General features: G+C 46.9%; 1 protein-coding gene across 1 annotated transcript in view; it reads right to left on the reverse strand.

Moving 5' to 3' along the window:
- Positions 1 to 9,693: 9,693 nt before the first annotated feature.
- The window catches only part of foxo3b (forkhead box O3b), a 30,960-nt gene continuing 14,886 nt past the window's right edge, over positions 9,694 to 25,767 (reverse strand). Inside the window, exons 3-4 of the mRNA XM_067241539.1 lie at positions 12,059 to 13,523; positions 9,694 to 11,873 (exon numbers count right to left, since the gene is read on the reverse strand). Of these exons, the coding sequence (XP_067097640.1) occupies positions 12,087 to 13,523 (1,437 nt within the window). The 3' untranslated portion in view covers positions 9,694 to 11,873; positions 12,059 to 12,086. The remainder of the gene's footprint in view (positions 11,874 to 12,058; positions 13,524 to 25,767) is intronic.

Here is a 25,767-nt window from a genome sequence, read left to right on the forward strand (position 1 = left end):
ACTTAAGCTCATAATTAAGCACTAAAACACTGGTACTGTAGCATGACTCAACTGGAGACAGAAAATATAGGAAACTGTATATTCAACCAGACAGACACTCACACAATACACACAAAAATGGTTGTCATTTATCAAAGACACAGACCGAGCACAGATTTGGATTATTTACATTTATTTACAATCCTATATAATCTTCCAGATTTGTGGTGTGCAGTGCATCCCTGTGGAGGACATACTTTCATGAGCTATCTGTTGTTTTTCCATCGTCGGTTGTCATGGTTAGGGTCAGGTGAAAAGGAAGCAGTTTCTAAATCTCCACCTCTTCCCCTTCAGTCTTTTTAAAAGTACACATTTGTGCACATTCTCTGTGCAGTTAAATCAGTAATTTTTTGCTGTATCATCAAAGATTTGGTACCTGTGCAGTATTTAGATTTGGTACCTGTGCAGTATTTAAGCAGTGAGCAGCAATGACGACAAAGTGCATATACAGTGGTGTTCTTTATTAGGATTTACAGATGCATGCAGTTAAATGGCATGCTTGGGATACACTTGGGAAATGATGCTAAATAAAGACTGCAAAATAGTGAAAAAGTCCTTCGTATTAGATTTCAAAGCCTGTAAAAACATAGGTGCCACCATTGCGGACCATTTAAGAAGTGAATTGATCCGATTTTTTATCAGCAAAAAACGAACCTTTCAACAATTGTAACGGCTGATCTAGCGGGAAAAGATTGTCTGCCATTTTGTGGTTCGTGACGTTGTTTAATATAAACAAGAGGAGGCACAAAATGGCGGGGGGACTTACGACATGTCTTCTTCACCCAAAGTTTCGCTTTGAAACACTGCTCCGTAGGAGGATGCAGGGCTTCCACACTGCATTCCTGCTTCTCCATGTTAAACCAATACCCAGTCGCCCCCTGCCCCCCAACACAGCCGTACTGGAGGAAAGACCTCCAGCTTTAGTTCATCTGTCCACTTAATTTCACCGTAAAGTCTCCGTTCCCAGTAACAGCTTCCTCTAGTAGTAGAAAGCATACATAAATGTGAAGGCAATAAGCAGGTAGACTAGTAGACTTCTATCAGTATTGATAAACTAACTCAGGATAGACTCATAGACACGGTCAGTACAGCAAGCGTACTCTGAGTCAACTCACGCTTCGTGCTGGGTCAGTTTAACCCATGGAGATGGGTCGATCTCTCACCAAGGATCAGGTCGGTCTGGTTTTGCACATTCGTCCACTCGGAAACCTATTCGCCCCCCGCCAACCCGCCCCTTTTGATTTTTTTACAAAGTGATATGTACATCAGAGCACTCTTATGTCTCCCTGTTTGGATTTAAATAGCCCTACATGCTTCAGTCTCCTGGATACAGTAAAGCTGATTGGCTGAGAGTGCGTGCATGGCAGGCCCAATCAGAGGGTATCAGAGTATTGCTTCCCAGCCAATGGGAGGAGGAGGATGTCTCTGTGATTTCCTTGTCACTAGGGGAGGGGGATGCAGTGGCAGGACAGTTGGCATTAACGTGGTGAGGCATCAGAGGCTGTTACACTCAGACATTATACCTATGATACAGACTTCCAGCTGTTACATGAATACAGGAAGCGAGAGGAAAGAGGGAGAAAGCATTAAGATGGGGCAGCTCTCACCAGTGCAGCAACCCCTCCCCCCCTCCCACACACACACACACACCATTAAATATACACGCAGACTCCCACACACACTCATGAATACACATTGATTCACACACACATGCACGCACGTCTCTGTTATCAGCGCTACACACGTCACAGGAATGAATGGGTTGATCTGTGAGTGCTGTCGGCCTCCTTGAAGACGATACGTCTCCCTGGCAACCAACTACGTCTCTGGCCACAAGCTCAGTATGACAGAGAGCACACAGCCGACATGGAGGGTGGAGGGGAGGCGCCACTCTCTCCCTCCTCCATCACTCCATCACCTCTTAGAACTGTGCACAATGATGAAGGGGTCTCTCTCCCTCCTTCCTCTCACTCCTTATCTTTCTCTCTTTATTTCTCTCCCTCTTTGTCTCTGTCTCTCTCCCACTCTCTCTCTCTTTCCCTATCTTTCTACAGTGTTTGCTCTTCTCTTTCCTCCAGCTAACCCACAGCCCCATCCCCCTTTCTCTCTTGCTTTTCTTCTCTCCCTGCATAATCATCATCTATCTCCCTTGTCCAGTTCCTTGTTGTCAAATGAACCCTCCTTCTGAAACCATTTCTTTAAAATGGATGAATGTCCCTGTACTTACTGTAAGTCGCTCTGGATAAGAGCGTCTGCTAAATGACTAAATGTAAAATGGCTTGAATAATTGACAATTATTAAATGTAAATCTTGCATGGATCGTGTGACTGATGCTTCAGAGAACTGCTGATTCCTGTCTGTTTGACAAAAATATAAACACAGCGCCTCTTATGTGCCACCCCAGCAGTCTGGCCAACAGGATACTCTTGTACAATATATAAGTGCCTTTGGCCTGTTTATTCCTCTTCCTTCCATAATCTTTTTTTTTCTTCTTTTGTTTCTTCTTTCTCTCAGTCTATCTCTAACTTCCCTATAAGGTGGCCCCCAGTCACCACCTCTAAGAGGAAGATAAGGAAGCCCTTAGTCAGGCAAAGCAGGCGTTTGTCAGCGAGCTCATGTTGTAATGTGAGAGAGATTTGCGGTGGAGAGCAGTCTATGTCATTGCGAAGGGTCAGAAACCACAGCTTGCCCAGTGAGGCCTTCGCTACAACATAAAAGCTTACTGCTGTACTGATACGATGACATTTATTGCCTTTCAAGATGTCAGATTTGGAGCTATGCAAAGTCAGAAAACCCTGACACTACAGAGTTCAAATACGTTTTTTTTAAGGATGGCCTTCTGAAACAGACGGGGAGCACTGAACAGAACAATGTGGTTTGCATACTTCTTCTGGTGATAGAAAGATAGATAAAATAGAGCTTTTTCTGCTGACTCAGAAGTTTGTTAGCCAGTGAAGCCCTTCTTGATCAAACTTTGTTCAAACTCTGTCGCAACCTTATTTGGAAGGGAGAATAAAAAAGAAAGAGATAAATTAATTATGTCATGCGATTCGTAACTTATTGCTGAATTGTTTACTTTTGTCCACATGAGTCAGTTAACTAGCAGAAGCAGATATGCCAATTCTGCATTTGGAGAAGTATGTATGTACAACCATAATTTACACAGTAGACAGGCATTCAAATAGAGCAGACACTCTATCATATCTGTCATCTCTGTCTGTCTGTCTGTATGGAAAATACCCATCCCTTATACCCTTACACTCATATTACACACACACAGGTCTTTTAACACACTCTTAAACAGCCTCAGACACACACACACCTTTAACACACACACACACTTTCAACCAGACATATGGGTATTCCAGTTGCTCCGTACACAGAGGCAAAACAAACATGATACCAGTAATAGATATGATGCGCAGTAGCCGTTTAAAATATAAACACGCTCATGCACACACACACACTTACAGGCAAATACAGGCGCCACTGTAGTTATTCTCTGTGTCTCTGACTTCCACCAACTAGGCCTCCCCAGAGAGGCACGTCTGTCTCATCTATAATGTTAATCACATGTAGACAGACCCCCTCCTATCCTGAACTAACTTAATTACTGTCTATTAATAAATAGCTGTGTGTGTATGCATGTGTGCATCTGTGTGTGTGTTTGTGCAAGTGTGTTGGTGTGATTCTGGCTGTCTGTTTCCTGTGCTCATCTCTTATACGACAGCCAGCATGGCCTTTTTCACCAAGGCCCAGTGACGACATGCATATACTGACTCACTCCTACACAATGCGGTTTGCCTACACTCACAATCTGCTCTGGCAAGAACGAGCCAACAGCATGGAGAATAGCTGTGTCTCTGACGCACTCCGCCACACTTCTGAAAAGACTTCTGGCTATAAAGTTATAAAGCTCAAATGAAAAAATGGAATTAGCAATGGAACACTCAATATGTCTGCATATGACCTTACACTGCTAAGGCCAGCACACTGTAGGTGATGCTTGTAGCTGCTATTGCCTGTTTCTCCATGATTACTGATTGTATGGCCATTACTGGAGGGAACACTCACACACACACACATACAGTATGTGTCAGTTCACAGCATCTTCAGTTAGAACCCCGTTTTCTTCCTCCCCTCCTCCAGGTCTTGACTTGTTTTGTGTGTGTGGTCAACCCCCACCCAGGCACACACGTGCAGCGTTCTGGAGAGAACAGGGGATCTCCTGTGACCACTGTCATAACTAGCCTCCTGCTTCCCCTTGAACAATGGATTCTCTTTCTCTCCCTCCTGTCTCTCTAATCCTGCCATGATCTACTTGTGATTAATGGTGATGGGCTTTTCTATCCCCTCATGGGTTTACACACACATTCACACACGTGTGTTTGTGTGTGTGTGTGTATACAGCATCTGCATGTCTTTGTATGTGTATACCACACAGTATGTGTGTGTGTGTGTGTGTGTGTATATATAGATTATGTACAGTATGTATGTGTGTAGCTATTATGTAGTATGGAGATGTAGCACACACATCAAACCCAGAAGAGATCTTTTCTCAAGCCATATTCTCATCTTTCTCGTCCTCCTGCTTCTCCTCCTCTTCTTCTTTCCTCTTCTCCTCCTACAGGTTTGACAACACCTGTCTCCAGAAAACTGTGGAGCTCTCCTCTTTGTTTCAGCAACCATTAGAGGACGGGTGGAGAGGGAAATAGAGGAGGAGAATGAGAAGAGTGAAAGAGGTGGAAATCTGCTAGGAGAAATAACACAGAGATGGGAGTGGGAGGAGAAAGATGATAATAAAGCTATGCTTGTGCTTTCCCTAGTGGCTTTAATGGTGAATGCGGGTCATAATTCTCTCTCTCTCTCTCTCTCTCTCTCTCTCTCTCTCCCTCTCTCTCTCTCTCTTACTCACTCTCTCTTACTCTGTCTCTCTCTCTCTCAGTCACACGCACTCAGACACACACATGCATACAGACACACACATACACACACACAGCCCCAGAGCGATGCTTTAGTGCCTTTGTGTCTTTGTGCTTGTCCTGACCCACCATTGGGGCCAGCGATGAAGAGATATATGGACGTGCAGAGAGCAGTGACCTTGACATTCAGTGTGTGTCTGTGTGTCAGTGTGTGTGTGAGCGAGTGAGTGTGTGCACGTGTGTGTGCATGTGTGTGTCCTCCGTCTGCTGACTGTGCAGCAGGACACTGTATCCTTGATATCACCTCCATCTCTGAATTGTTCTTCCCTCCCTTCCCCCAGTTCCTCCACCCCAATGTTGTCACCCTTTTCATTTCCTTGTTTTCCAATCTCACTCTTTGTCTAACTCTCTCTCACTGTCTCTCTTGCTCTTTATCTCTCTCTCATGTCATTCTTTCAAATCCCCACCCCCCCTCTCTGGGGGCCAGTAAGTCACATTGCAGAGGGGTATAACACTATCTCTGTGTGCCGGAGGGACTCTGACAAATTAGGGGGTGGTCCGGTTTGGTAGATGACTCCCATCAACACGACTGTGTATCCTCGGGTCAGACCAGGGTTAGTCACTGCAATAGAGTAATAAACCACACACACACACAAGCTGCATCGTGAGGTAGATTGCGGTGAGGGGGGAGTATGGAATGGGGGAGGGAAGATGGGAGAGCAACATAAGAACAAGGTTAGAAGCCTTTACAAAGCACCAACTGAAACATATGTGTGTGTGTGTGTATTTTGTGTGGGTGTGTTTAGCATGCATGTGTGTGAGAGATAATGTGAGAGAGTGTGTGATAGACGGTGATGTTTGGTTCATTGGGTTGACATATAGAGAAAGTATAGAAGACTCAATCTGCATTGTCTCCTTCATTTATCTCTGTCCTCCATCCCTCTTAGGACTGGTTCCAGGATGATGGGGTCTGTCTGTCTGTCCCCCTAACTCTCTCACTCTGTCTGTCTCACTCTCTCTGTCTCACTTTGTCTCTCTCTCTCAGCCTCCGTCTAAGGGTCATCCAGTTCATTCAAGTCAACAGTCAAAACACCATTGATTAGTGCTCTAATCAATAATAATATTTTTGTACTTTGACTCTAGCAAGTAGAGTTTACCCTTCCTTTTTTAATGACTGCATCTCATCCCTTCCACAACTATCCCTCACTCCACACCTGGCAACGTTTTATTCACACTCTCTTCCTTTCACCTTCTTCTTCTTCTCATTTTTTTCTTTCTCCAAGGAGGTATAGGGTGTCACTAGCAGCTCTGAAGGCATTTATTATCCTTCATCTTCACACTCCTGCATCTCTCATCTGGGAGAGGGCAAGAGGCACGGAGAAGAGGAGAGAAAAGGAGAGAGAAAGAGTGGGTTTGAGAGAAGACAAAAGAGAGAGAGTGAGACCTACAGGGAGAGACAGAGAAAGATAGCAGGAGAGACAGACAAGGGAAAATGAGAGAGAAGAGAGAGATAGAGATACAGATCGTGAGAGAGAAAGAGAGATGCTGTAAAAGCTTATGCTTATTTTATGTCTTCACTTCGATGTGGTACAATGAATTACAATTGAGTCACTAAATTCAGTTTACACCATACCCTTCCCTTCTCTCTCTCTCTCTCTCTCTCTCTCTCTCTCTCTCTTTCTCTCTCTCTTTCTGTCTCTTTCACACCTCCTTCTCTCTCTCTATTTTCATCTCCCTCTCATGCCCCCTGACCTTGCTGTCATCCTCACCTGTACATTCGGCATAGCACCCAGGTAGGGAATCTGTCACAGCTCCACACTCTCACGACATGAGCCAGCGCGTGTGTGTCTGAGTGTGTGTGTATGAGTGTGTGAGTGTGTGTGTGTGTGTGTTCTTCTGGCTGAACCTGCAGCCGGACATTCTATCCCATCTCAGTGATCCTCTCTTCTCTCTATCTCTCTATCTTGGTTTTTTACTTCCCACTCCACCATCTCCTGCTCTTTACAGTCCCTGTCAGAGAGAGACATTGAGAGAGAAATATAGAGAAAACGATTGTGTGTGAGACAGATAGATATAGAAAGCCTTATTGTGCATGGACAGTATGTGTGTAGTGAAGGGTGCTGTGGATGACTGGGGTCTGGCCTGAAATCAGCCTTAATGATGTTGATCAAAGTGAGTGAATGGAGTTGAAATGCCGCAGGAGATCTCTCAAGCACTCTGTGCCAGTGTTCCATTACAGAGATGACATCATCTCACTGCAGCACTCGCACACACACACACACACACACCCTCATCCACAGACACACACACACTCTCACGTAGACACACACACAGGTCTCTCTCTCACACACACACACACACATACACACATTCAAACAGAGGTATCATTTACGCCAGCTCACTTCTCGGGTCTCTCACTGTCACGAAACCCTCCTCATGAGGCCAACAGCAATTAGTGCGGCTCAGAGGCAGGCTTAACTATGTGTGTCCTCCCCCATCAGCCTCTATCTCCAGCCCCCCTCCAGCCTCCATCCCCTGCCTTTCTCTCCAGACTCTCTCTCCAGACTTCATCCCCTGCTTCAATCTGCAGGAGCTATCCATGGGCTACACCCCATACAGGTGTGGGTGAGGAGATGGGAGGAAGGATAACATTACAATAACAGATACTTAGACTCACACATACACACAAACGCACACACATGTACGCACGCACACAATCTTCAGCTCATGCTCCCTCACTATCTACTGGGTAGAAATTACACCCCAATCAAACAGTAAACACGATAGTAATTAAAGCTCAGTCTCCAAAAACATCTCCTCTTTTACCATGATACTTCACACACACATTTGCACACACACAAACACACACATGTAAGCGCACCTATCCGTCAACATAAACACACAGACATCAACATAAACACACACATCCATGCAAACAAACACACACACATGCACATTCATCCACGTAAACACACACATCCATGGAAACACCCACCCACGCAAACACTCACATCCATGCAACCAGACACACACTCATCCGACGTACAGAACCTGAGTCATCCATGTCCTTGGGTTGGTGAGCGATACTCAGGAGAACTCTGGGACTGCTGGGTTAATTGCCTCCTGCATTAAAGCCAGGCTGACATTTACTGAGCTCACTGACATGGAACCTCTGAACCAGGAGAAAGACAAGCAGAGGAAATGAGGATAAAATGGAGATGGGATGCAATGAAGAAGGGACAGAGATAGAAGGAGGGAGAGAGAGAAAAGAAGGAGGGAAGAAAAGACAGAACATGGAAATTGTATTTTAACAGGCAACTAAAGTAAGAAGGTAAGAGAGATGGAGAAACCCTCTGAGAGCGAGAGAGAGCGCAATGAGGTAGGAGGTTCCCTAAATTGTCTTGACCCCCCTGTGGCTTCTGGTGACCTTTGAGTTGTCCTGACCCCTACCCTTGTAGTTGATCAACAAGAGAATCATGGTGTCGCAACAGTGAGTTTACAGGAGAGAAGAACATGTAATACAATGTAACAGATGAGCCTGTGCACAGGAAGGAGAGTGGGTCTGCACCAGCCTTTATTTACATGCGCACCATTTCTTATACAAACTAGATTACAATTCAAAATGGAATACACAGGAAAAAATACCCACTAACAACTAGAAGCCAGATTACTACAGGGTCAGATGTCAGGGGTCAAAGTGTGACATGGGAAAAAAGGAGTGGGGAGGTGTGTGTGTGTGTGTGTGTGTGAGGGGGGGGGGGGGGGTAGGGTTGGCTTACAAAGATGGCAGGGATGAAGTGAGGATCTTTGAACATGGGAACATGGGAGGAGGGGGCGTGTCCTGACTAAGTAAGCAAGTGGTACATCTCCTATTTGACTTAGCTTTTTCTCTGCTCATGGGGTACTGTGTGTGTGTGTCTGGGATGTGCCCCCCATAAAGCACCAGAAGCACCACCCAGCCCTAGCACAGACACACATGCTGTAAAGGTTGTAGAAGGTTCTAGAAATGTTGTTGGTTACAGACGCCAGAGGTATGGTCATGAAGGTTATTTTCGGAGAATAACGCTCTTAGATCTTTGTAGAACTTGCTACTGTGTGCAGAGTGAGTGGAGGCCTTTCTGTGTCTGCCATGGAAGTTAGGAACACCAACTTGACCTTCGCATCAGCAACAGTATATTCACAGTAGACAAACTAGTAACTGATACACACACATACACTGTAGGCTATCTGGAAGGTTGGTGTGTGCCTGTGTGGTTGTGTAATGTGCGCAATGTTCAATTTGATATTAGAGGGTTTACACTGTTATGTGTTTGTGTCTGCTTGTGTTTCCCAAAGCCCTGGGCACCATAGGCCTATATAGGCAAGGGTAAGGATGGGTGCTGTCTGGGATGGGGCACAGGCAGGGGTGGGTAGGAGGATCAGGTGTCAAGGGTCAAGGGTCATGCACTAAACCTCAGGTAGCATTGCTACAGTGGATGATCATACTGAGCCATGCACACACTCCATCAGCTCAGCTTTGAGGTGGAACACACACATCTGTACATTATTTTACACAACAGGGCAGCCCTCCGTGTAGCTACCCTGGACACAGAGGGCTGCCAGAGATGCTACATAAATGGTGACTGGCTGTCATTTTTCTGTTTTCCTTTTCTCCTCTGTCATTTTATCCCCCCCCCCCCTCCCAGCCCCCCCCCCCCCCCCCCCCCCCGCGCCCCAGTCCCCCCCCCCCCCCCCAAGTCATGGTGGCTCACTTTCTAGTTCTTCATCTCTACCTTCCAAGGAATCACAGAAACCAAAGGGTCAAGTACTACCTCAGTATAGTAGGACATCGAGGGAGTATATATATATATGAATATATATATATACATGCATTTCATACAGTTCATGATGCGTACAGTCATGCGCACAGAGGCTGCATGACATGGGGGCTAACCAAGGATAACATACTATCCTCGTGAGACAAAAATGAACAGGAAACAATAAACTTCATGGTTGCACACACACATACTCTCACATACACACTTAAACACACACTTATGAGATACAGGGGCTTGAAAAATCCCCAAGCGTGCCTGTAAGGTGTGTGTGATGGGGTGTGTCATGTGACCAAGGTGAGGAGAAAGACTTATAAGACCAAACCAACAGAACCCAGTGAGAAAGTTGGTCTTCAACCTGATTAGCTCATTTGATTTAACCCCTCTTCCTGGAGGCAGTCTAAGTTCACAGGTTTGAAGTTCACAACACAAGCATTTAATTGTATTTTTTTCCGCCAACAAATGTTCTTAGATACCATGGAGATGGAACCTGGTGTTCAAATGATGGTCTGTCTCCTCCTATCCCCTGAGTGATGGACATATGCATAATAACAAGACCCACCTGCTCACCACAAAAACACAGCAGAGTTCAACACACATCCCTGCTCTTTATTCTAGCTATGTGTCTGCATAACTGTGTGTGTGTGTTTGTAAGTGTGTGTAAGTGTGTTTTCATGTGTTTTTGTGTTGTGTTTTTGGCTGCCAGCATCTCCTACTGTACGTACATGTTTCAAGTAATTTGGCAATTATACACAGATAGCTTATAGTTTTTAGTTCAAGAGGAAAGAGTGGCCGCCAGAGGGGGGAGGATCTGAAAGTACAACCTCCCCCCTCCATCTATAGACTCCGCCCCCTGCCATGCTACGGCTGCAGTCCCAGGTTCTGCAGTCCTGCAGGTAAAAACGCAGGTCTTGTTCTCCATGGCCTGGACTCAACACTGTCAACATAGCACCCGTTATGGCGTGGAAATGTTCGCTACGCTAGCACGTAGGTTTTTTTTGTTTTGGCTACATAGTATGCTGTGTCAAACAAACTCGGCGGAACCCCGCCAGTAGCTAGGAAAGCCTAATCCCCTCCCCTACTGAACCCCTCCCTCCTTCATGACCGTGCTGCGCCGAAGAGGTCAATGGCTACTTCCTGCTATCTGTTTCTCTTTTTTCTCTTTTTTTTGTTTACAGTTAGATACACACAAAAGATAACAATCTCTCTCTATATAGTATTCGATAGGATACTAGGATAATTGTATCATTAATATGTTGTTTTCAATATATGGTAAGTTGTTTAAAATTGAACTAATCAAACTATTTAAAAATTAATAACAAAACGATTAAAGAGCTGAAGTGCATTGTGTTGTGAGATCCACTCCCTAAGGGCTTTGGAGTCTTGTCATTTGGGGTGAGGTGTGTGTGTGTGTGGTTTGTATGTTTGAGTGCAGATAGTTTCCCTCACTCTTCGTCTTCATCATCATTTCATCAATACTTTGAACACATAGACATGTATGCTGCCGAGGAAACAGTGATGCTAAACAGGAAGTCCAAAAACAAACATGGAACATTTCAAATCACTGAGTGAAAACAAAGGGAATATTTTAAACGTAACACACCCCAGAGAACCACTGTTATTCGATTTACACCACATCACTTTTTTTTGTACTTTTATCTTTTTCTTCGACAGGAACAAGTGCACTGTACACTACAACCAACCATGATAGCCATGAGTCTTTTCACCCTACTGGAACCCATGCATCCAGTAAGCAGTCTCTTTCTGAAATCCATGGACATTGTCTTGTGGTGGTTATTGTTTTTGTCTCAAAGGAAGATTGCATAATTCTGAGATGAGTTTGCTGCGATGGTTTCACATCCTGCTTGCTAGTTTGTTTATCGTGTTGTTTTGCTGGAGCCGAGGAAGCCCGAGGTGAGCCGCCACATGGCGTGAGTGTTGGTCTGGGACAGGGCCCACGGTCCATCAGAGAAGGGAGTGAGGAGTAGTGTTCTCATTTGTAAACAGGCAGGGTCGTATTCCTCTATGTTGTGCTAATGGCAGGTTTGGCAGATAGGACGTTTGGTGTCTGATGTTCTCTTTGCTACAGTTTGGATACCTGGACAAGATGGGAGAGATAACAAGATAACAGAAGGATGTCAGGGGGTTTCTGAGGGAAATCAACACGTGAACTTACTGAACATGAATAGACAACGAAAATAGACACAGCTGCACACACACAAAGCACACACACCCATACACAGAGACCACACGCACACACACACACACACAACCCACACACACCTGCTCTGCCCGCTCCAGTGCGTGAACCTCAGCCAGGGACCCAGCTCTGGGAGCCGTGCTTGGTGCTGCCGAAGCTGTTCATGTTGATGAGAGAGTCAAAGTTAAAGTCCAGCCCGTCGGCTTCCATCAGCTCGTTCTTGATGATGGAGTCCATGTCGCACTCCAGGCTCCCATTGAACATGTCCAGGTCCAGGTCCGTGGGGAAGCGATCCTGGCCCAGGCAGATGCCCCCGCCCCCTGTGCCGTTCAGGAAGAGGGAGGAGTCTATCATCATGGTGGAGGACGAGCCGTTCCCCCCCAGTGGAGAGTGGAGCAGCTGCTGCTTGCTGTTGGCCTGACTGCTGGCCTCGTGGTTCAGCACCCCGTTCAGGGACCTTCTGGGCCCCTGGTTGTGGTTGATCTGGTTCAGGAGCCCGCCCTGGCCACCCACTGCGCTGCCAAACGACATCATGGGGTCACTGCGCAGCATCAGGCCTCGCCGGGAATTCTGGGCGATGACGGCGGCGGAGCTGGCCTGCGACATGAGCGGGTCCGACTGGGTCATCATGACGTCGCTGTGGACGTGTCCGTCCGCGTTGAGCAGGTCCTGCAGGGTCTGGCTGCCAAAGCGGGAGATGGAGGAGAAGGACGTCTGCTTGTTCTCCTGGATGGTCTGCATGGGGGCGGGCCGGAGCGCCGAGCCTGCTGCATGCGGCCCGAAGATGGAGTTGGTGTAGCCGCCGTTGGCGCCGTTGGCGGGGGAGGTGGAGGAGGCGGGGGAGGCAGGCAAGGGCGGACCCATGGAGGAGGCCTTGCCGCTGAACACGAAGCCTGCCGAGCCTCGCTGGACGCCGGCCGCAGGGGGCGGGGCCACCAGGGTGATGTTGTCCAGCAGCTCCTCCATCAGGTCGTCGGTCAGCCCGTCGTTCAGGTTCATGGTGCCCGCCAGGTCCGCCAACCTGGGCAGCTCGGCGGGCAGGGCCTTGCCATTGGGCGTGGCGCCGGCGTTGCCAGGCGACAGGGCACCGGCGGCGTTGCCGGGGCTGGAGTAGAGCATGGGTGAGAGTGGCGGCTCGTCGTCGGGCACCTCGTCCAGCTCCGGGTTAGCGATGATGGGGGAGAGGCGCCCGCTCACTGTGCTGGCGTTGGAGTTGGTGCGCGAGCGGAAGTCGGTCCAGGCGTCCAGCTCCTCGCTACTGCGCGACGTGGGGCTGCCGGGCCACTTGGAGAGGCCCGAGGGGCTGTCCCCGCCCCCCTCGCCGGCCGCTGCTGCCGCCGCCTGCAGAGCGGCCTTCTTCTTGGCTGCCCGGCCGCGGGCGGACTTGGTGTACTTGTTGCTGTTGTCCATGGAGACGGCGCGGCGGCGAGGGGCCTTCCCTCCCTTCCCCCCCTCCGGGTTGATCATCCACCAGGAACTCTTCCCTGTTCCCTCATTCTGGACCCGGATGAAACGACTGTGGAGGGATAGGTTGTGGCGGATGGAGTTCTGCAAGTTGGAAGGAAGGAGGGAGAGGGAGAGAAGGGGAGAGATTTCGTTAGAGTCCAGTTACAAATAAATATCTGGAAGCACTTGAGCAAGTCGTGCATGTCATCATGATTGATCTGTTCTATTTCTTTTCAGTTGTGGATTCAGCATTCAATGACTGGCTCTCATCCAGCCCAGCAGCATTGATTGGAAAGGCAGCTACTGGGCTGTTAGTCTGAAACAGACAGACTGCAAGACACACAGCAACAGTTAGCATGGATGTTGCTATTGTTCCGTTTGTGGCTGGAGTTGCTGTGTCTGTGTGGGTCTGCTGCAGGCTCCATTATTAATCACACACACACAAAGAAACCCCAGTCTAGGAGATGTGTAATGAGCAAGCTCTTGAAGTGTGTGTCAGATCAGCGAGGGGATGTGTGGGTGTCTGTTTGTATGTGTGTGGTGTGTGTGGTGTGTGTGGGTGTGTGTGTGTTGGGATGGGTGTGTGAGTCGTCACAGATGTGTATCGATCAGTGAGAAGCTCCTTTCATGTTGTTACAGGGAGAATCTCTGCAGTGAGACCACAGGTTCGCTACACACCAGCAGACACACACACCTTACTCCTCATGACCACATGCACTTGTTTATAGAGCAGATATGTGATGTCTTCACTTTCTAGTGATGTCACCGTGATGTCACTGTTTGTTTATCTCGTTTATATGTATTGATGCACAAACCATGTGAGGACCATTTGTGGAAGTAGGGATGACACAGGGTGAGTGAGAAGGAGGGCGGGAACGAAGGGGGGAAGGTAGGAAGCGAGAGAGGGATGAAGGAGGTAGATGTAACGGAAGGGAGCGAGGCGAGAGGGACAGAGGAAGGTATGCACTGTATGGTACGTTGTGTGTGAGTGTGATAGTTATCTGATGGGGGGCCAGACCTGGAGTGGTTACGCTGAGAAGGTCTTCCATAACAACAATACCACATGATCTGAACTCCCCCACTAGTGAACCACAAACATCTACACATGTCCATCTGGACACACACAGCCATCTGGTGGCTTGAGCTAACATACTATGGCCCATTTATGAAAGGATAAGGATAAAAACACAACACACCCACACAGAGACATTCTCAAATGTCAGCACAGAGAGAGAGAAAGAGAGAGAGAGAGATAAAGAAAGTATTCACATTTTAATGGTTTATCCTCTCACACATAAAGGGACAAGGAGAGACTGTCTCCCATAGTAGTTTGTCTCTTCTGTTAGCAGGTTTAAGACACAGTATGTGTGTTATGTGTTGTGTGTGTCCCACACTGTGTGTTGGTTCTTCATACAGATATGAAAACACACTCTTACAGTCCAAAACTGGGTTTACATGGGCAGCCACAAAGAATACTGTTCTACACCATATTTCTGTATTGGCCATATCCATCCATATCTGTCTACTTGTTTTCTCCTTTCTCCCTCACTCTTCCCCTCCTTCTTGTGCTGTTGCCGTTCTGTTGTTTCTCAAACACATGGCTCAGAATGGCCCCACAGGGACACAGCATATAACACAGCCTGGCCTCCGAGGAAAACAACCTTCTTCCTCCTCGCTTCCTTTTTTCCTTCCTTCCTTCCTTCCTTCCTTCCTTCCTTCCTTCCTTCCTTCCTTCCTTCCCATCTCTCTTCTTCTCCCTCTGTCCCGCTGCCCCTCTGCTCTCTCTGCCTGTCTTTCTCTCCCACAACAGACCTCAGTTCAAGTCCATGAGCAGCCAAAAGCTATTTAGAGGTTTTGTGGGAATCCAGATCTTGTTATTCCAGACGACTTCTCGCACAGGTCCAGGGTGAGAGTGCACTGAGAGAAGTGACTCTGGTACTACTCTGGTGTTACCATGGGATTACTCTGTTAAGGCCCTTCTCTCTGTCTCTTGCTTGAATGAATTGTAATCCTGAATATGTGTGTGTGGTTATACATTGTAATCTTTACTCTGCGTAAATGTGTTAACTGTTAAGGCACATGAAAACGTGAATGTAAATAACAGTGTGTACACGTGTGTTCCAATGAATGTGTGTGTGTTTACTGTACACAAAGTTTAGTATATGTGTGTGTGAATGCGTGTGTGCATGAGTGTGTACTTAAGTGTGTTGGAGGTAAGATGACTACAGAGACCAATGTTTATCTGGAGCAAGTCTCTCCTGAGAGCTGACGTAAGGCTGTTTTATTAGACGCCTTTTTGACAAACAGCACGAGAAAGCACACACACGCTAGCATGCACACACACATACACACAAATGCACACAGACGCTAAGCACTTCCAGCTGCTATGGCCATGTAAATAAAAGAAAAAGTCAATAACGTTTTGTGAAAAAAATGCTAAAAAAAAGGGATGCAGAGAAAAGGAGAAGGATGGAGAGTAGGACAGAGAGAGAGAGAGAGAGAGAGAGAGAGAGAGAGAGAGAGAGAGAGAGAGAGAGAGAGAGAGAAGGGAACATTGAATCTCAAAGTTTCTGTTGTTAACATATAGCTGCCAATCCCTGACACTACATCAATCCTCCCTCCCTTCCTCCACCTCACTGCCAACAGGGGGACTTGTTTCATGCTTCCTCTCCTCATCTCCCACTTTTTTCCAAGACGCAGCTCATATCCTTCATCAGGAAGGACTATACAGCTGAGGAGCTAGAGTGTGTGTTACTGTGTGTGTGTGTGTGTGTGTGTGTGTGTGAGAGAGAGACAGATTGTCAGTGTTTCTGGGTGTTTGTGTGTTTACATCTACTACACATGCTCCTATGGGTTATTCCTAAAGCCCATTAAGAAAACTGTCTCACTGAGACGGTGGCTGTAATTCACGAATAGCCCTACAGCTCTAACATACTCACACACACACACACACACACACACACACACACACACTCACCAGGGAAAACCACATGGTTATTCCTGTGCTTCTCGCCTGCTCCATAGCTAATGTGTAACTGACAGATTCTTGCACTTTTTTCTTCCATTTTTTCTTCTTCTCTGTTTTTTCCTCCATCACTGCAGAGGCCTCACCACCTCACTGTGTGAGCAGGAAACCTCCCCTTGCCTTTTTACCTTGCTCTCTTAAATGAACACACCAGCTGTGTGTGTGTGTGTGTGTGTGTGGGGGGGGGGGGGTGCATGTGTGTGTGTGTGTCTGTGTGCGTGTGCGTGCGTGCGTGTGTGTGTGTACGTGGACACACCAGCTGCAGCCAGAGCTTTGGAGCACAGAGGCCTTTTTGTCCGTCAGCAACATGTGGGAACAATTCATCACTGTCAGCAACCACGCTAGGAATCTCTCTTACTCTCTCTCTCTTTTCTCTCTTTCTATCTCTTTCCCTCTATTTCTCTCTCTCTCTCTCCCTCTTTCTCTCTCTCTCCCTCTCTCTCCCTCTCTCTCTCTCATTCTAACTGTCCCTCTCTCTCACTCTCTCTTTTACTCTCTTGTACTCTCTCTCTCTTTCTCACCACAATATTTGAAGTGGTTATTTGTATAATTTGTGAGTTTACCTTGAATTTCAAGCTTTTTATTCCAAAGATTGCGTTCTACTGCAGACACATCCTAACTAACTACCACTACCCCTTCACACCAGAAGACAATGAAAACCACTAACCCCGACCAACACCGGAGACAGCCTAACCCCTACATAACACAAGCTAACAAACCCCTACACAACACAAGCTAACAAACCCCTACACAACACAAGCTAACAAACCCCTACACAACACAAGCTAACTAACCCCTACACACACAACACAAGCTAACTAAGACCACAACCAGCTTTGTGTGGCAGGAGCAGGGTGGTACTAACATGGCCCTGTCCTCTCATTTTAGTGCACTCTCACAGACACACACACACAGACAGACACCCTGAAAGCTGGGCACCCCAATGTGTTGGAGGATATCTCAGGGCAAGAAGGTGACAGTATCAGCAGGGATGAAGGAAGGGAGAAAGGGGTCAAAGGTCAGAGTCCAACAAGGCACTTAACCACAGCTCCTCCCTCTATACAGCTATGCCACCACTGATTGGCTGCCTCCAGTGACATGAGTTTCACACTTCTTGTGTACTTATCATGGCAATGTCACTCAAGAGTGTGTGTGTGTGTTTGTGTGTGGTCAAACCCAGTACCTGACGTTATGTAAAGCCAGGCTAATCTAAGTCTAAAGTCAACAGTGTCCAGAGTGGTCAAACAATGCTTATGTAACTATGTAGTCATGGTGAAGCTTCATCAGTCCTGCCTCCCACATCTGGGGACTCCCTACAAAGACCAGATTAGAGAGATTCACTGAGCAACAGGTAAAGATCTGTGTGTGTGTGTGCATGTCTATGTGTGTGTGTGTGTGTGTGTGTGTGTGCGTGTGCAAAGAGAGAGAGAAAGACAGAGAGAGAGACAGAGAGAAAGACAGAGAAAGAAAAACAGAGAGAGAGAAAGACAGAGAGAAAGACAGAGAAAGAAAAACAGAGAGAGAGAAAGACAGAGAGAAAGACAGAAAGAAAAACAGAGAGAGAGAAAGACAGAGAGAAAGACAGAGAAAGAAAAACAGAGAGAGAAAGACAGAGAAAAAAGACAGAGAGAATGGACAAACTCATTTTTGACTCGCATGAGGTGATTTAAAAATATTCTGTAGGGTAGCAGTTGATACAGAGCAGAGAGGAGAGCACAGTTAGAACATAGTTATTTATAATGTAACCCTTCCCACTCACGCACGCACACACACACACACACACACACACACACACACACACACACACACACACACACACAGGCGTGTCAACACATTCATACACACGTATAACACACACAATTCCAGCTGCCCTGAGTGCTGGAAAGAAGAGAGAACATTCCATTCTGTTCAATCAAATCTGCTCTTTCCGGACAGGGTTGGGCTCTCTGTTTATGTGTGTGTGTGTGTGTGAGGGTGTGTGTGTGTACGTGTGTGGGTGTGTAAGTGGCTGTGCGTCCACTGAATGGGGTCTGGAGGTCAGAATAAGGAAGGTGGCTCCAGAACTCCATTCCTTCCTCTATTATCTCTCCTTTTCACAATGTTTCTGTCTCTGGCTACCATTAATGTCACATAGTAGATGCCAGTCAGAGTACAGACACAGCCACCCACTCACACGCCAACACACACAGGTAGGCCTCATTTTCATTAGGTTCGGACCCCTTGAAGTTACAGACAGCTTGCTTCTGTCATTCATTAAAGAGGCCCAGCTACCACACACACACACCGACACACGCAATCAATACATTTCTGGAGCCGCCTGTAACACCACATGTTAAAAGAGCTGCTTGTTTACTTTTCGGTCTCCTCCAATCCAGATGGCCAGAATGGGGGTGTTGGCCGAGCCAGCCCACGTGGTAGAACCAATCACAGAAAGAGACATGGTCTCTTGTCTTAGTGACCCGTCAGTGGCTTCAACGAAAACACACATGTATATACACACACACACACACACACACTGCATGTATGTGCTGACTGATAATGCATTCATAACATAAACAAACATGGACGGACACACACACCATACTGCGCATACACACACATAGACACACCATGCACCCTGACTTAGCTTAGCTTCACTGAATAGCACTTTGTTTTGTAGAATGGTATTTTTCATGGTAGGGCTGCGTTTGCCAATATGTGTTTCAGAAGTGTATGTATTCCAGTATGTTTGTTGTAGGGGATGGAGGGGGTGTGTTCACCAGTTTAGCGCGGTTCAGTTAGGGGCAGGACAGCACAGCCCTGCTGTGCTCTATCAATACAGCTCAAGCACAGAACGTCCTGAAGTCTCCTGCCCAAGTACTCCTGCCAAGAACACACACACACACACCCAGATCACTGCAACAGAGGGAGAGAGATAGAGAGGTTTGCAAGAGCGAGGGAGCGAAACAGGCATGGAACAAACATTAGGATCCAAAGAAAGTCAAGCAAAGATGTCTCTCTCTGAACCTGTCTCTCTCTCTCAGAGATGTTCTCTCAATTTGAACCTGTCTCTCTCTCTCTTTCTCTCGCTGAGAATCTCTCTCCCCCCACTGATCCTTAGAGAGAAATGCAGTACCTAGTGAAACTACAATTCCCATTATCATTTAATTCAATACCAGAATAAATTACTGTTTGTTGTCCACTACCTGGGAATTGTAGTCTAATATCTAGGTGAAGGTGAAAGTTGTTGATGAGTTTGTGTGTGCGCACGTGTGAGTGTGTGTGACAAGTGTGTGTTGCATGGCCCTGCGGAGGCCCCACACCATGTCCTTTTGAAGAACCTTCTCTGTTTCCACATCTTGTCTAAAAATAACGCTTGCTCCTGGTGACAGTCACGTGAGGGTGTGGTTGTCGAAGTGTGGGTGCATGGATCACACACAGGGAAAGACACACACACACAGCAGAGAGAGAGAACACAGACTCACACACATACACACACACACGCTATTATCTGGAACCCCAAGTGGTACTATACAGGCATGCTAAGGTAAACACAGTGGAGACTGTTGGAATACTGAACAACTACACACAAATACACACCAACACACATACGTACAGACTCAAATGGACAGAGGTACACATGAATGGGCTTTTCCACATGGATACATGATTAATGAGACCAAAATAGAGAGAGAGTGAGTGTGTGTGTGTGTGTGTGTGTGTGTGTGTGTAAGCATGTGTGTGCATGTTCGCGTGAGCTCTGGGGATTTAAAGAGCCATGATGCCTACATGATAAATTACAGTCCCATTCAATGGGGGAGGGGGGGCAGTGAGGTGGGGGGGAGGGCCGTGAGGTGGGGGGGGGGGGGGGGTTGGGCAGCGTAGTTCTAGCTTTACTGTTCAGGACAAAGAGAGGGACAATGATGGAAGAAGATGGATAGGTGGAAGAAGGAGAGAGGTGGGGAGCTGAGGGAAAGAGGCAGGCTGTAGACAGAGGAAGGGAGGGGGCTGTGTAGGTCAGAAAAGTATGTATGCAAGGAGAGAGGAAGGGAAAGGGAGGGAGGTAGGGAAGGAGCGACTGAGGAAGGCACATAGGGGTGTATATGTTTTACACCCCTATGTGCCTGGGCAATGGGTTGGCTGAGGTTCACTACCCTAATAAACATGTGTGTGTGTGTGTGTGTGGGGGGGGGGGATCCCTTGATTTCCCAACTGTTTTCCCAAAAATGACCTCTCCGTGCCTCCCTTTCACCTAACCCAGCTCCTAACCCTCCCCCCTTCCCTGCCCCCCCTTCTTCCTATAAATGCCCTCCTAGATTTAGCTCTCCTACAAGTGCTAAAACACATACACACTCACGTACACACAGACCCCCTCCCCCCCCCCCCCCCCCCCCCCAACACACACACACACACGTACACACCAGACACTGGAGAAGGAGGAAGGACGGTGTTCAGTTTGATGATGAAATCTAACAATGGGGTGGGGGGTTTGGTGTGTAATGGAGGTAGTATAGGGTGTAATGTAGCATGTAGTATAGTGTGTGTATTTGAAGTGTGTGGATGTGTGTGTGTGTGCTTTGGGGCTCCTGTGCTGTACTGTAGCCCTGCCCACATCTGGGGCCCTGGTGAATTTTACTTTGGACTGGATATAGCTAAAAACAAGGCTCACTAACACACACTGCAACTTTACGAGCAAACACACCATGGACCACACCCCAATCATATACTACACCCTACAAACCCTTTCATACTGTATTCACATACACTCACTCAACAAAAAACACACACATACAGACACACATACAGACACACTGTGCTTTTGCTCATAAAAGACAGTACAAACACATTGCAAAACACTCAAACACATAGCACAGCTACTTAGTAACCCCAAAATAAGAACAACAAGAGAAGACTTTATAACTATATCTAAACGTAAACCTTTCCCTCCATCACACCAACCTGGGGAACAGTAAAAGCAGATGGGATCACACAAATAGGTCTCTGTGTGTTTGGTGAGTGTGTGTGTGTGTTTGGTGTGTGTGTGCATTTGGAGATGAACAGGTCTGGAGGTCCATGTTTCAGTGTAACACAAACATGCCTGACCTGACTTCAACTGATTCAACTGTGTGTAGGTGTATGCGTCTCTATCTTTGTATGTGTGTGTGTGTGTGTGGGGGGGGGGGGGGGGGAGAGTTGTGTGTGCATCCATCCTTTGTGCGTGCGTGTGTGTGTCCTGGCTCCCTCTCTGCTGAGCTCAGCACTTCCAGGCTGTCAGCTCTCTTCCTCCCACTCCACAGCTGAGTTATACACATGGGAGGGGGGACTTACTTATCAGAGACAGGAACACACACACACACACCATGTGGCTGGCATGTGTGTTAGCGTGTAGCTGTGTTTCAACACTGGGTGAGACTCCAACCTTTGCTGAGTTAACATTGTGTGCATACACAAACACACACACACACACAAGGTGGCTGGTATTGTGTGTTAGTGTGTAGCTGTGTTTTAACATTGGGTGAGACCTTTGCTGAGTTAACATTGTGTGCGCAAGCTTGCACGCAACAACACACAGACTCTTGCTGTAGGTCGGGTCACATGACTTCCTGGTTTCATGTGACAAGAGTATTCTCAATCCCTAACATTCTCTCTCTCTTCTACCTCTGTGTTCTTGAATCTCTCTTTATCACTGCTCACCTCCGTCCCCTATCTTCTCCTCAGTCTCCTCCGTGACAGCAGTGTCTGCTAGGTCTGCGGAGCAGAGAAGCTTGGTACCCTGTCCGCATGACCACACTCAGGCCATTCAGCTGGGTGTTATTTATATATCCTGTTCATGTGGTGTGTGTATGTGCACGTACAGTTTGTGGCTGTGCTTTAGGTTTATTAATCCCGGCCACCTGGGGCCAGACAAGCTGAAGTGTCCCTGGCTCCTCTCTACACGCCTCTACATCTCTCCCATCTCGATCCCGCTCTCGCTGCCATCAATCCATATCCATCTGAATGTTATGAAGTCTGTTTATCTGTTGATTTAATGAGTGCGGTGTGGAAATGTGTGTGTGCGTGTGTTTGTGTGTGTGTGTATGTGCTCCATGCAGTGCTGACAGGAGAACTCTAAACATAGAAAATAATCCACACACGTCACATGATAGGTGGACGTGTGTTGTGACACACACGCATACACTACTTTGTCCCGCTCTCTAGCCATGGAAGACTATCTCATTTTATAGAGGTGTGAAGTGATAAAGTAATGATAGGTTTGTCATGGAGTTTGTAATGGAATTATATGAAGGAACAAGTGAACTGGATTGTCCTTAGATTCCAGCGTTTATCCCGATCCCAGCATGGTAAATTAAAACACTGCCCTGCTGGTTGTTTGAGGGTGCATGTCTCCATACACCCGGTATGGTGTGGGGGTCATCGAGGACATGAGAGGCCCTCTCCTCCTTCTCCTCCCTTCTCCTCCATCCCTCTCTTTGTCCCTGCTCTGTCAGGCGATCGCGGCTTAGTAGTAACACTGCCTCATACATGACAAAACACACATGTGGACACACACCCGCACACTCACTCACACACACACACACACACACCTACACAAAGGCTCAAGGGAATCGGGTAAATACATGCATATTTCCATTGAAGGTTTCACATCCACCCACCCACCCCCCTCCCCCATACACACAGACACACACACATACAGGTGGACAGTGGCCTTCATTGATTTGCTGAGGTGGAGCTCTTTCCCCTACACACAGCAGTCTATGTTTATATTAGTTTGCTATTAATAGAGCCTATGGTGTTGAGAGAGAAAGGGAGAGAGAGAGAGAGTGAGATAGAGAGAGAATCTGTGAGTAATATGTGTGAATCTGTGTATTTATCTGTTCAAATTTCAAGTTTATAACCATTTGTAACAAGTACAGGGACAGGTACATTGGAATTATTTGGTCCAGATTGACTGGTTAATCCTTGTCCGCATTTCTAAACATCTAATACATAATCTAAACCTGTAAAATAATGCTTCATTTATATGAGCTACTATATCAAGAGACAAAATACAGTATGCTGTATAGTATGAATAAGAAATAAAATAAAATAAATAATTCTGAATAATTCACCTAACAACTGAGTGTGTGTGTTTGAGAGAGAGAGTGCATGTATCTCTGTATTTATCTGTGTGTGTGTGTGCATGAGAGAGAGAGAGAGAGGGGGGGGGGGGGGTATATGTCAATCTGTATTTATCTGTGTGTGTGATGTGAGACAAAGAGCTCACAACAGAATTACCAGAATTACCTGCTCCTGACACGGTGACATCATTCATCTTCCAATGACCTCATCCCGATTAGACAATTATCATATTAAAGCTACAGCCTGTGAAAATGTTTGTGAGAGAGAGAGAGAGAGAGAGAGAGAGCGAGAGAGAGAGAGAGAGAGAGAGAGAGACGCAGGGAGAGAGAAACAGAGAGCGACTGAAGGAAAAGTAGATGTTCCCGGCTAAACTGAGTTAGGGGAAGGCTAGTTGTTTGTTTCCTAATCCTTTAATCTAGAATCTAATGAATAAGGCTCCACTCTTCTCTCTCTCTCTCTCTCTCTCTCTCTCTCTCTCTCTCTCTCTCTCTCTCTCTCTCTCTTCTCTCTGCCTTCATTTCTTTCTTTCTTTTCCTTACTGTCCTTTCCCTCTATATCTCTGAACTTGGCTTTTTTTCTCTGACCCTCCCCCCTTCCCTCCCTTCCCTCTTCTCTCCCTCTCTCTTCTTTCTTTCTTTCTTTCTTTCTGTCTCTCTCTCTCTCTCCTCGTTCTGAAAAGCTCTTTTCTAAGTCAGATCTCACAAAAGATTTGTGGGGGCACTAACTGGCATGATGCCAATTCCTCTGCCCTCCCTCAGTCTCTAAAGAAAGAGCTAAAGAGAGAGAGTGAAAGAAAGACAGAGTGTGTGTGTGGTGTGTGTGTGTGTGTGTGTGTGTGTGTGTGTGTGTGTGTGTGTGTATGTATGTGTGTGTGTGTGTGTGTGTGTGTGTAAAAGAGAGAGGGGTGGGGGCGAGAGTAAGCAGTAGAGCTCAGTGTGGAGATGTAAAGAAAAGAAAGTGCTGACAAGCTTTTCAGTTGAGCAGTCTACAGACCACTCCCACACAACCAGAAAAACCAGCATGACGAGTAACTCTCTAACACAAACACACAAATGCACACATATTCTGATAAAAGGTTTAGTCGCAAAACGGTTGATGAGGTCTTTAAAGACACACTGGTTTGCATGTACTGAGGATAGTGAGGGATTCACTTCTGGTAAAGCACACTACCAGTGTCAGAGCTTTCAAATCTCACATCCTCATTCTGATTCCCTATCAGCAGAACTGTGACCATTCAGCACTCTCTCTCTCTCTCTCTCTCTCTCTCTCTCTCTCTCTCTCTCCTCTCTCTCTCTCTCTCTCTCTCTCTCTCTCTCTCTCTCTCTCTCTCTCTCTCTCTTTCTCTCTCTCTCTCTGTCTCTCACACACACACACACACACATGGCAAGAAGCTCTGAACAGTGTACGTGTAGTTAGACACCCACCAGCAGGGATGGCTGCAGGAAAGAGGAAGTGGTCACATGTTCAGGTCACTAGGAGTCACATGACATCACTGAGAATTTCAAGGCTACTTTGTAAGATGTATGAGTTCCAAGGTGTATCAGAGAGCTGTTTGTGATTCCATGAGGTATCTTGCAGTACTTGATCCGTGTGTTTGCTCAGCTGTCTCTGTGTGAGTTTCAAGCTGTGTACTTTACAATGCATGAGTGTGTGTGTGTGTGTGTGTGTGTGGTTGTGTGTGTGTCGTTGTGTGTGTGTGTATGCATTGCCTGTAAATGACAACATCACTAACACCTCTTAACATTCTCCACATCACACCTCGTCATCAAACAGGACAGAAGTTGGAGGAGCGGCCATGACAACCAACCCAGGGCAAGCTTCTGGTTGTCCCCTGCTTTTCTACTGTAGTGCTCATGTTAGTTGTTAGTTGTCCCTCCGTGCCCTGCAGTCAGATGGCCTGTCTGGATCTCCCTTCTGCTCTGTACTAAGTAGGTCACTGGCTGGCTGGACTGGTGAAGGCAGGATAAAGTCAGCGTTAGGTGTGTATGAAGTTGTGTACTTTGTGTAATGTGTGTATATGTGTCTACCAGCCTGCTGAATAATACAACGCCTCCGCGACGGCTGGCAACATACTGTGGGGGTAGTGTGTTTGTGTGTGTGTGTGTGCATGTGTGTAGGTGTGTGTGAAAGCCCTAATGTAAGGAACACAGACAGGCAGGAATGTACAGTACAGATGGTGGGGGTGGAAGGAGGGCTGTCTAACATTGCTGCAAGTCTAATATG

The sequence above is a fragment of the Osmerus mordax genome, chromosome 8, assembly GCF_038355195.1.
Source record: "Osmerus mordax isolate fOsmMor3 chromosome 8, fOsmMor3.pri, whole genome shotgun sequence".
In the NCBI taxonomy this organism is placed as follows: domain Eukaryota; kingdom Metazoa; phylum Chordata; class Actinopteri; order Osmeriformes; family Osmeridae; genus Osmerus; species Osmerus mordax.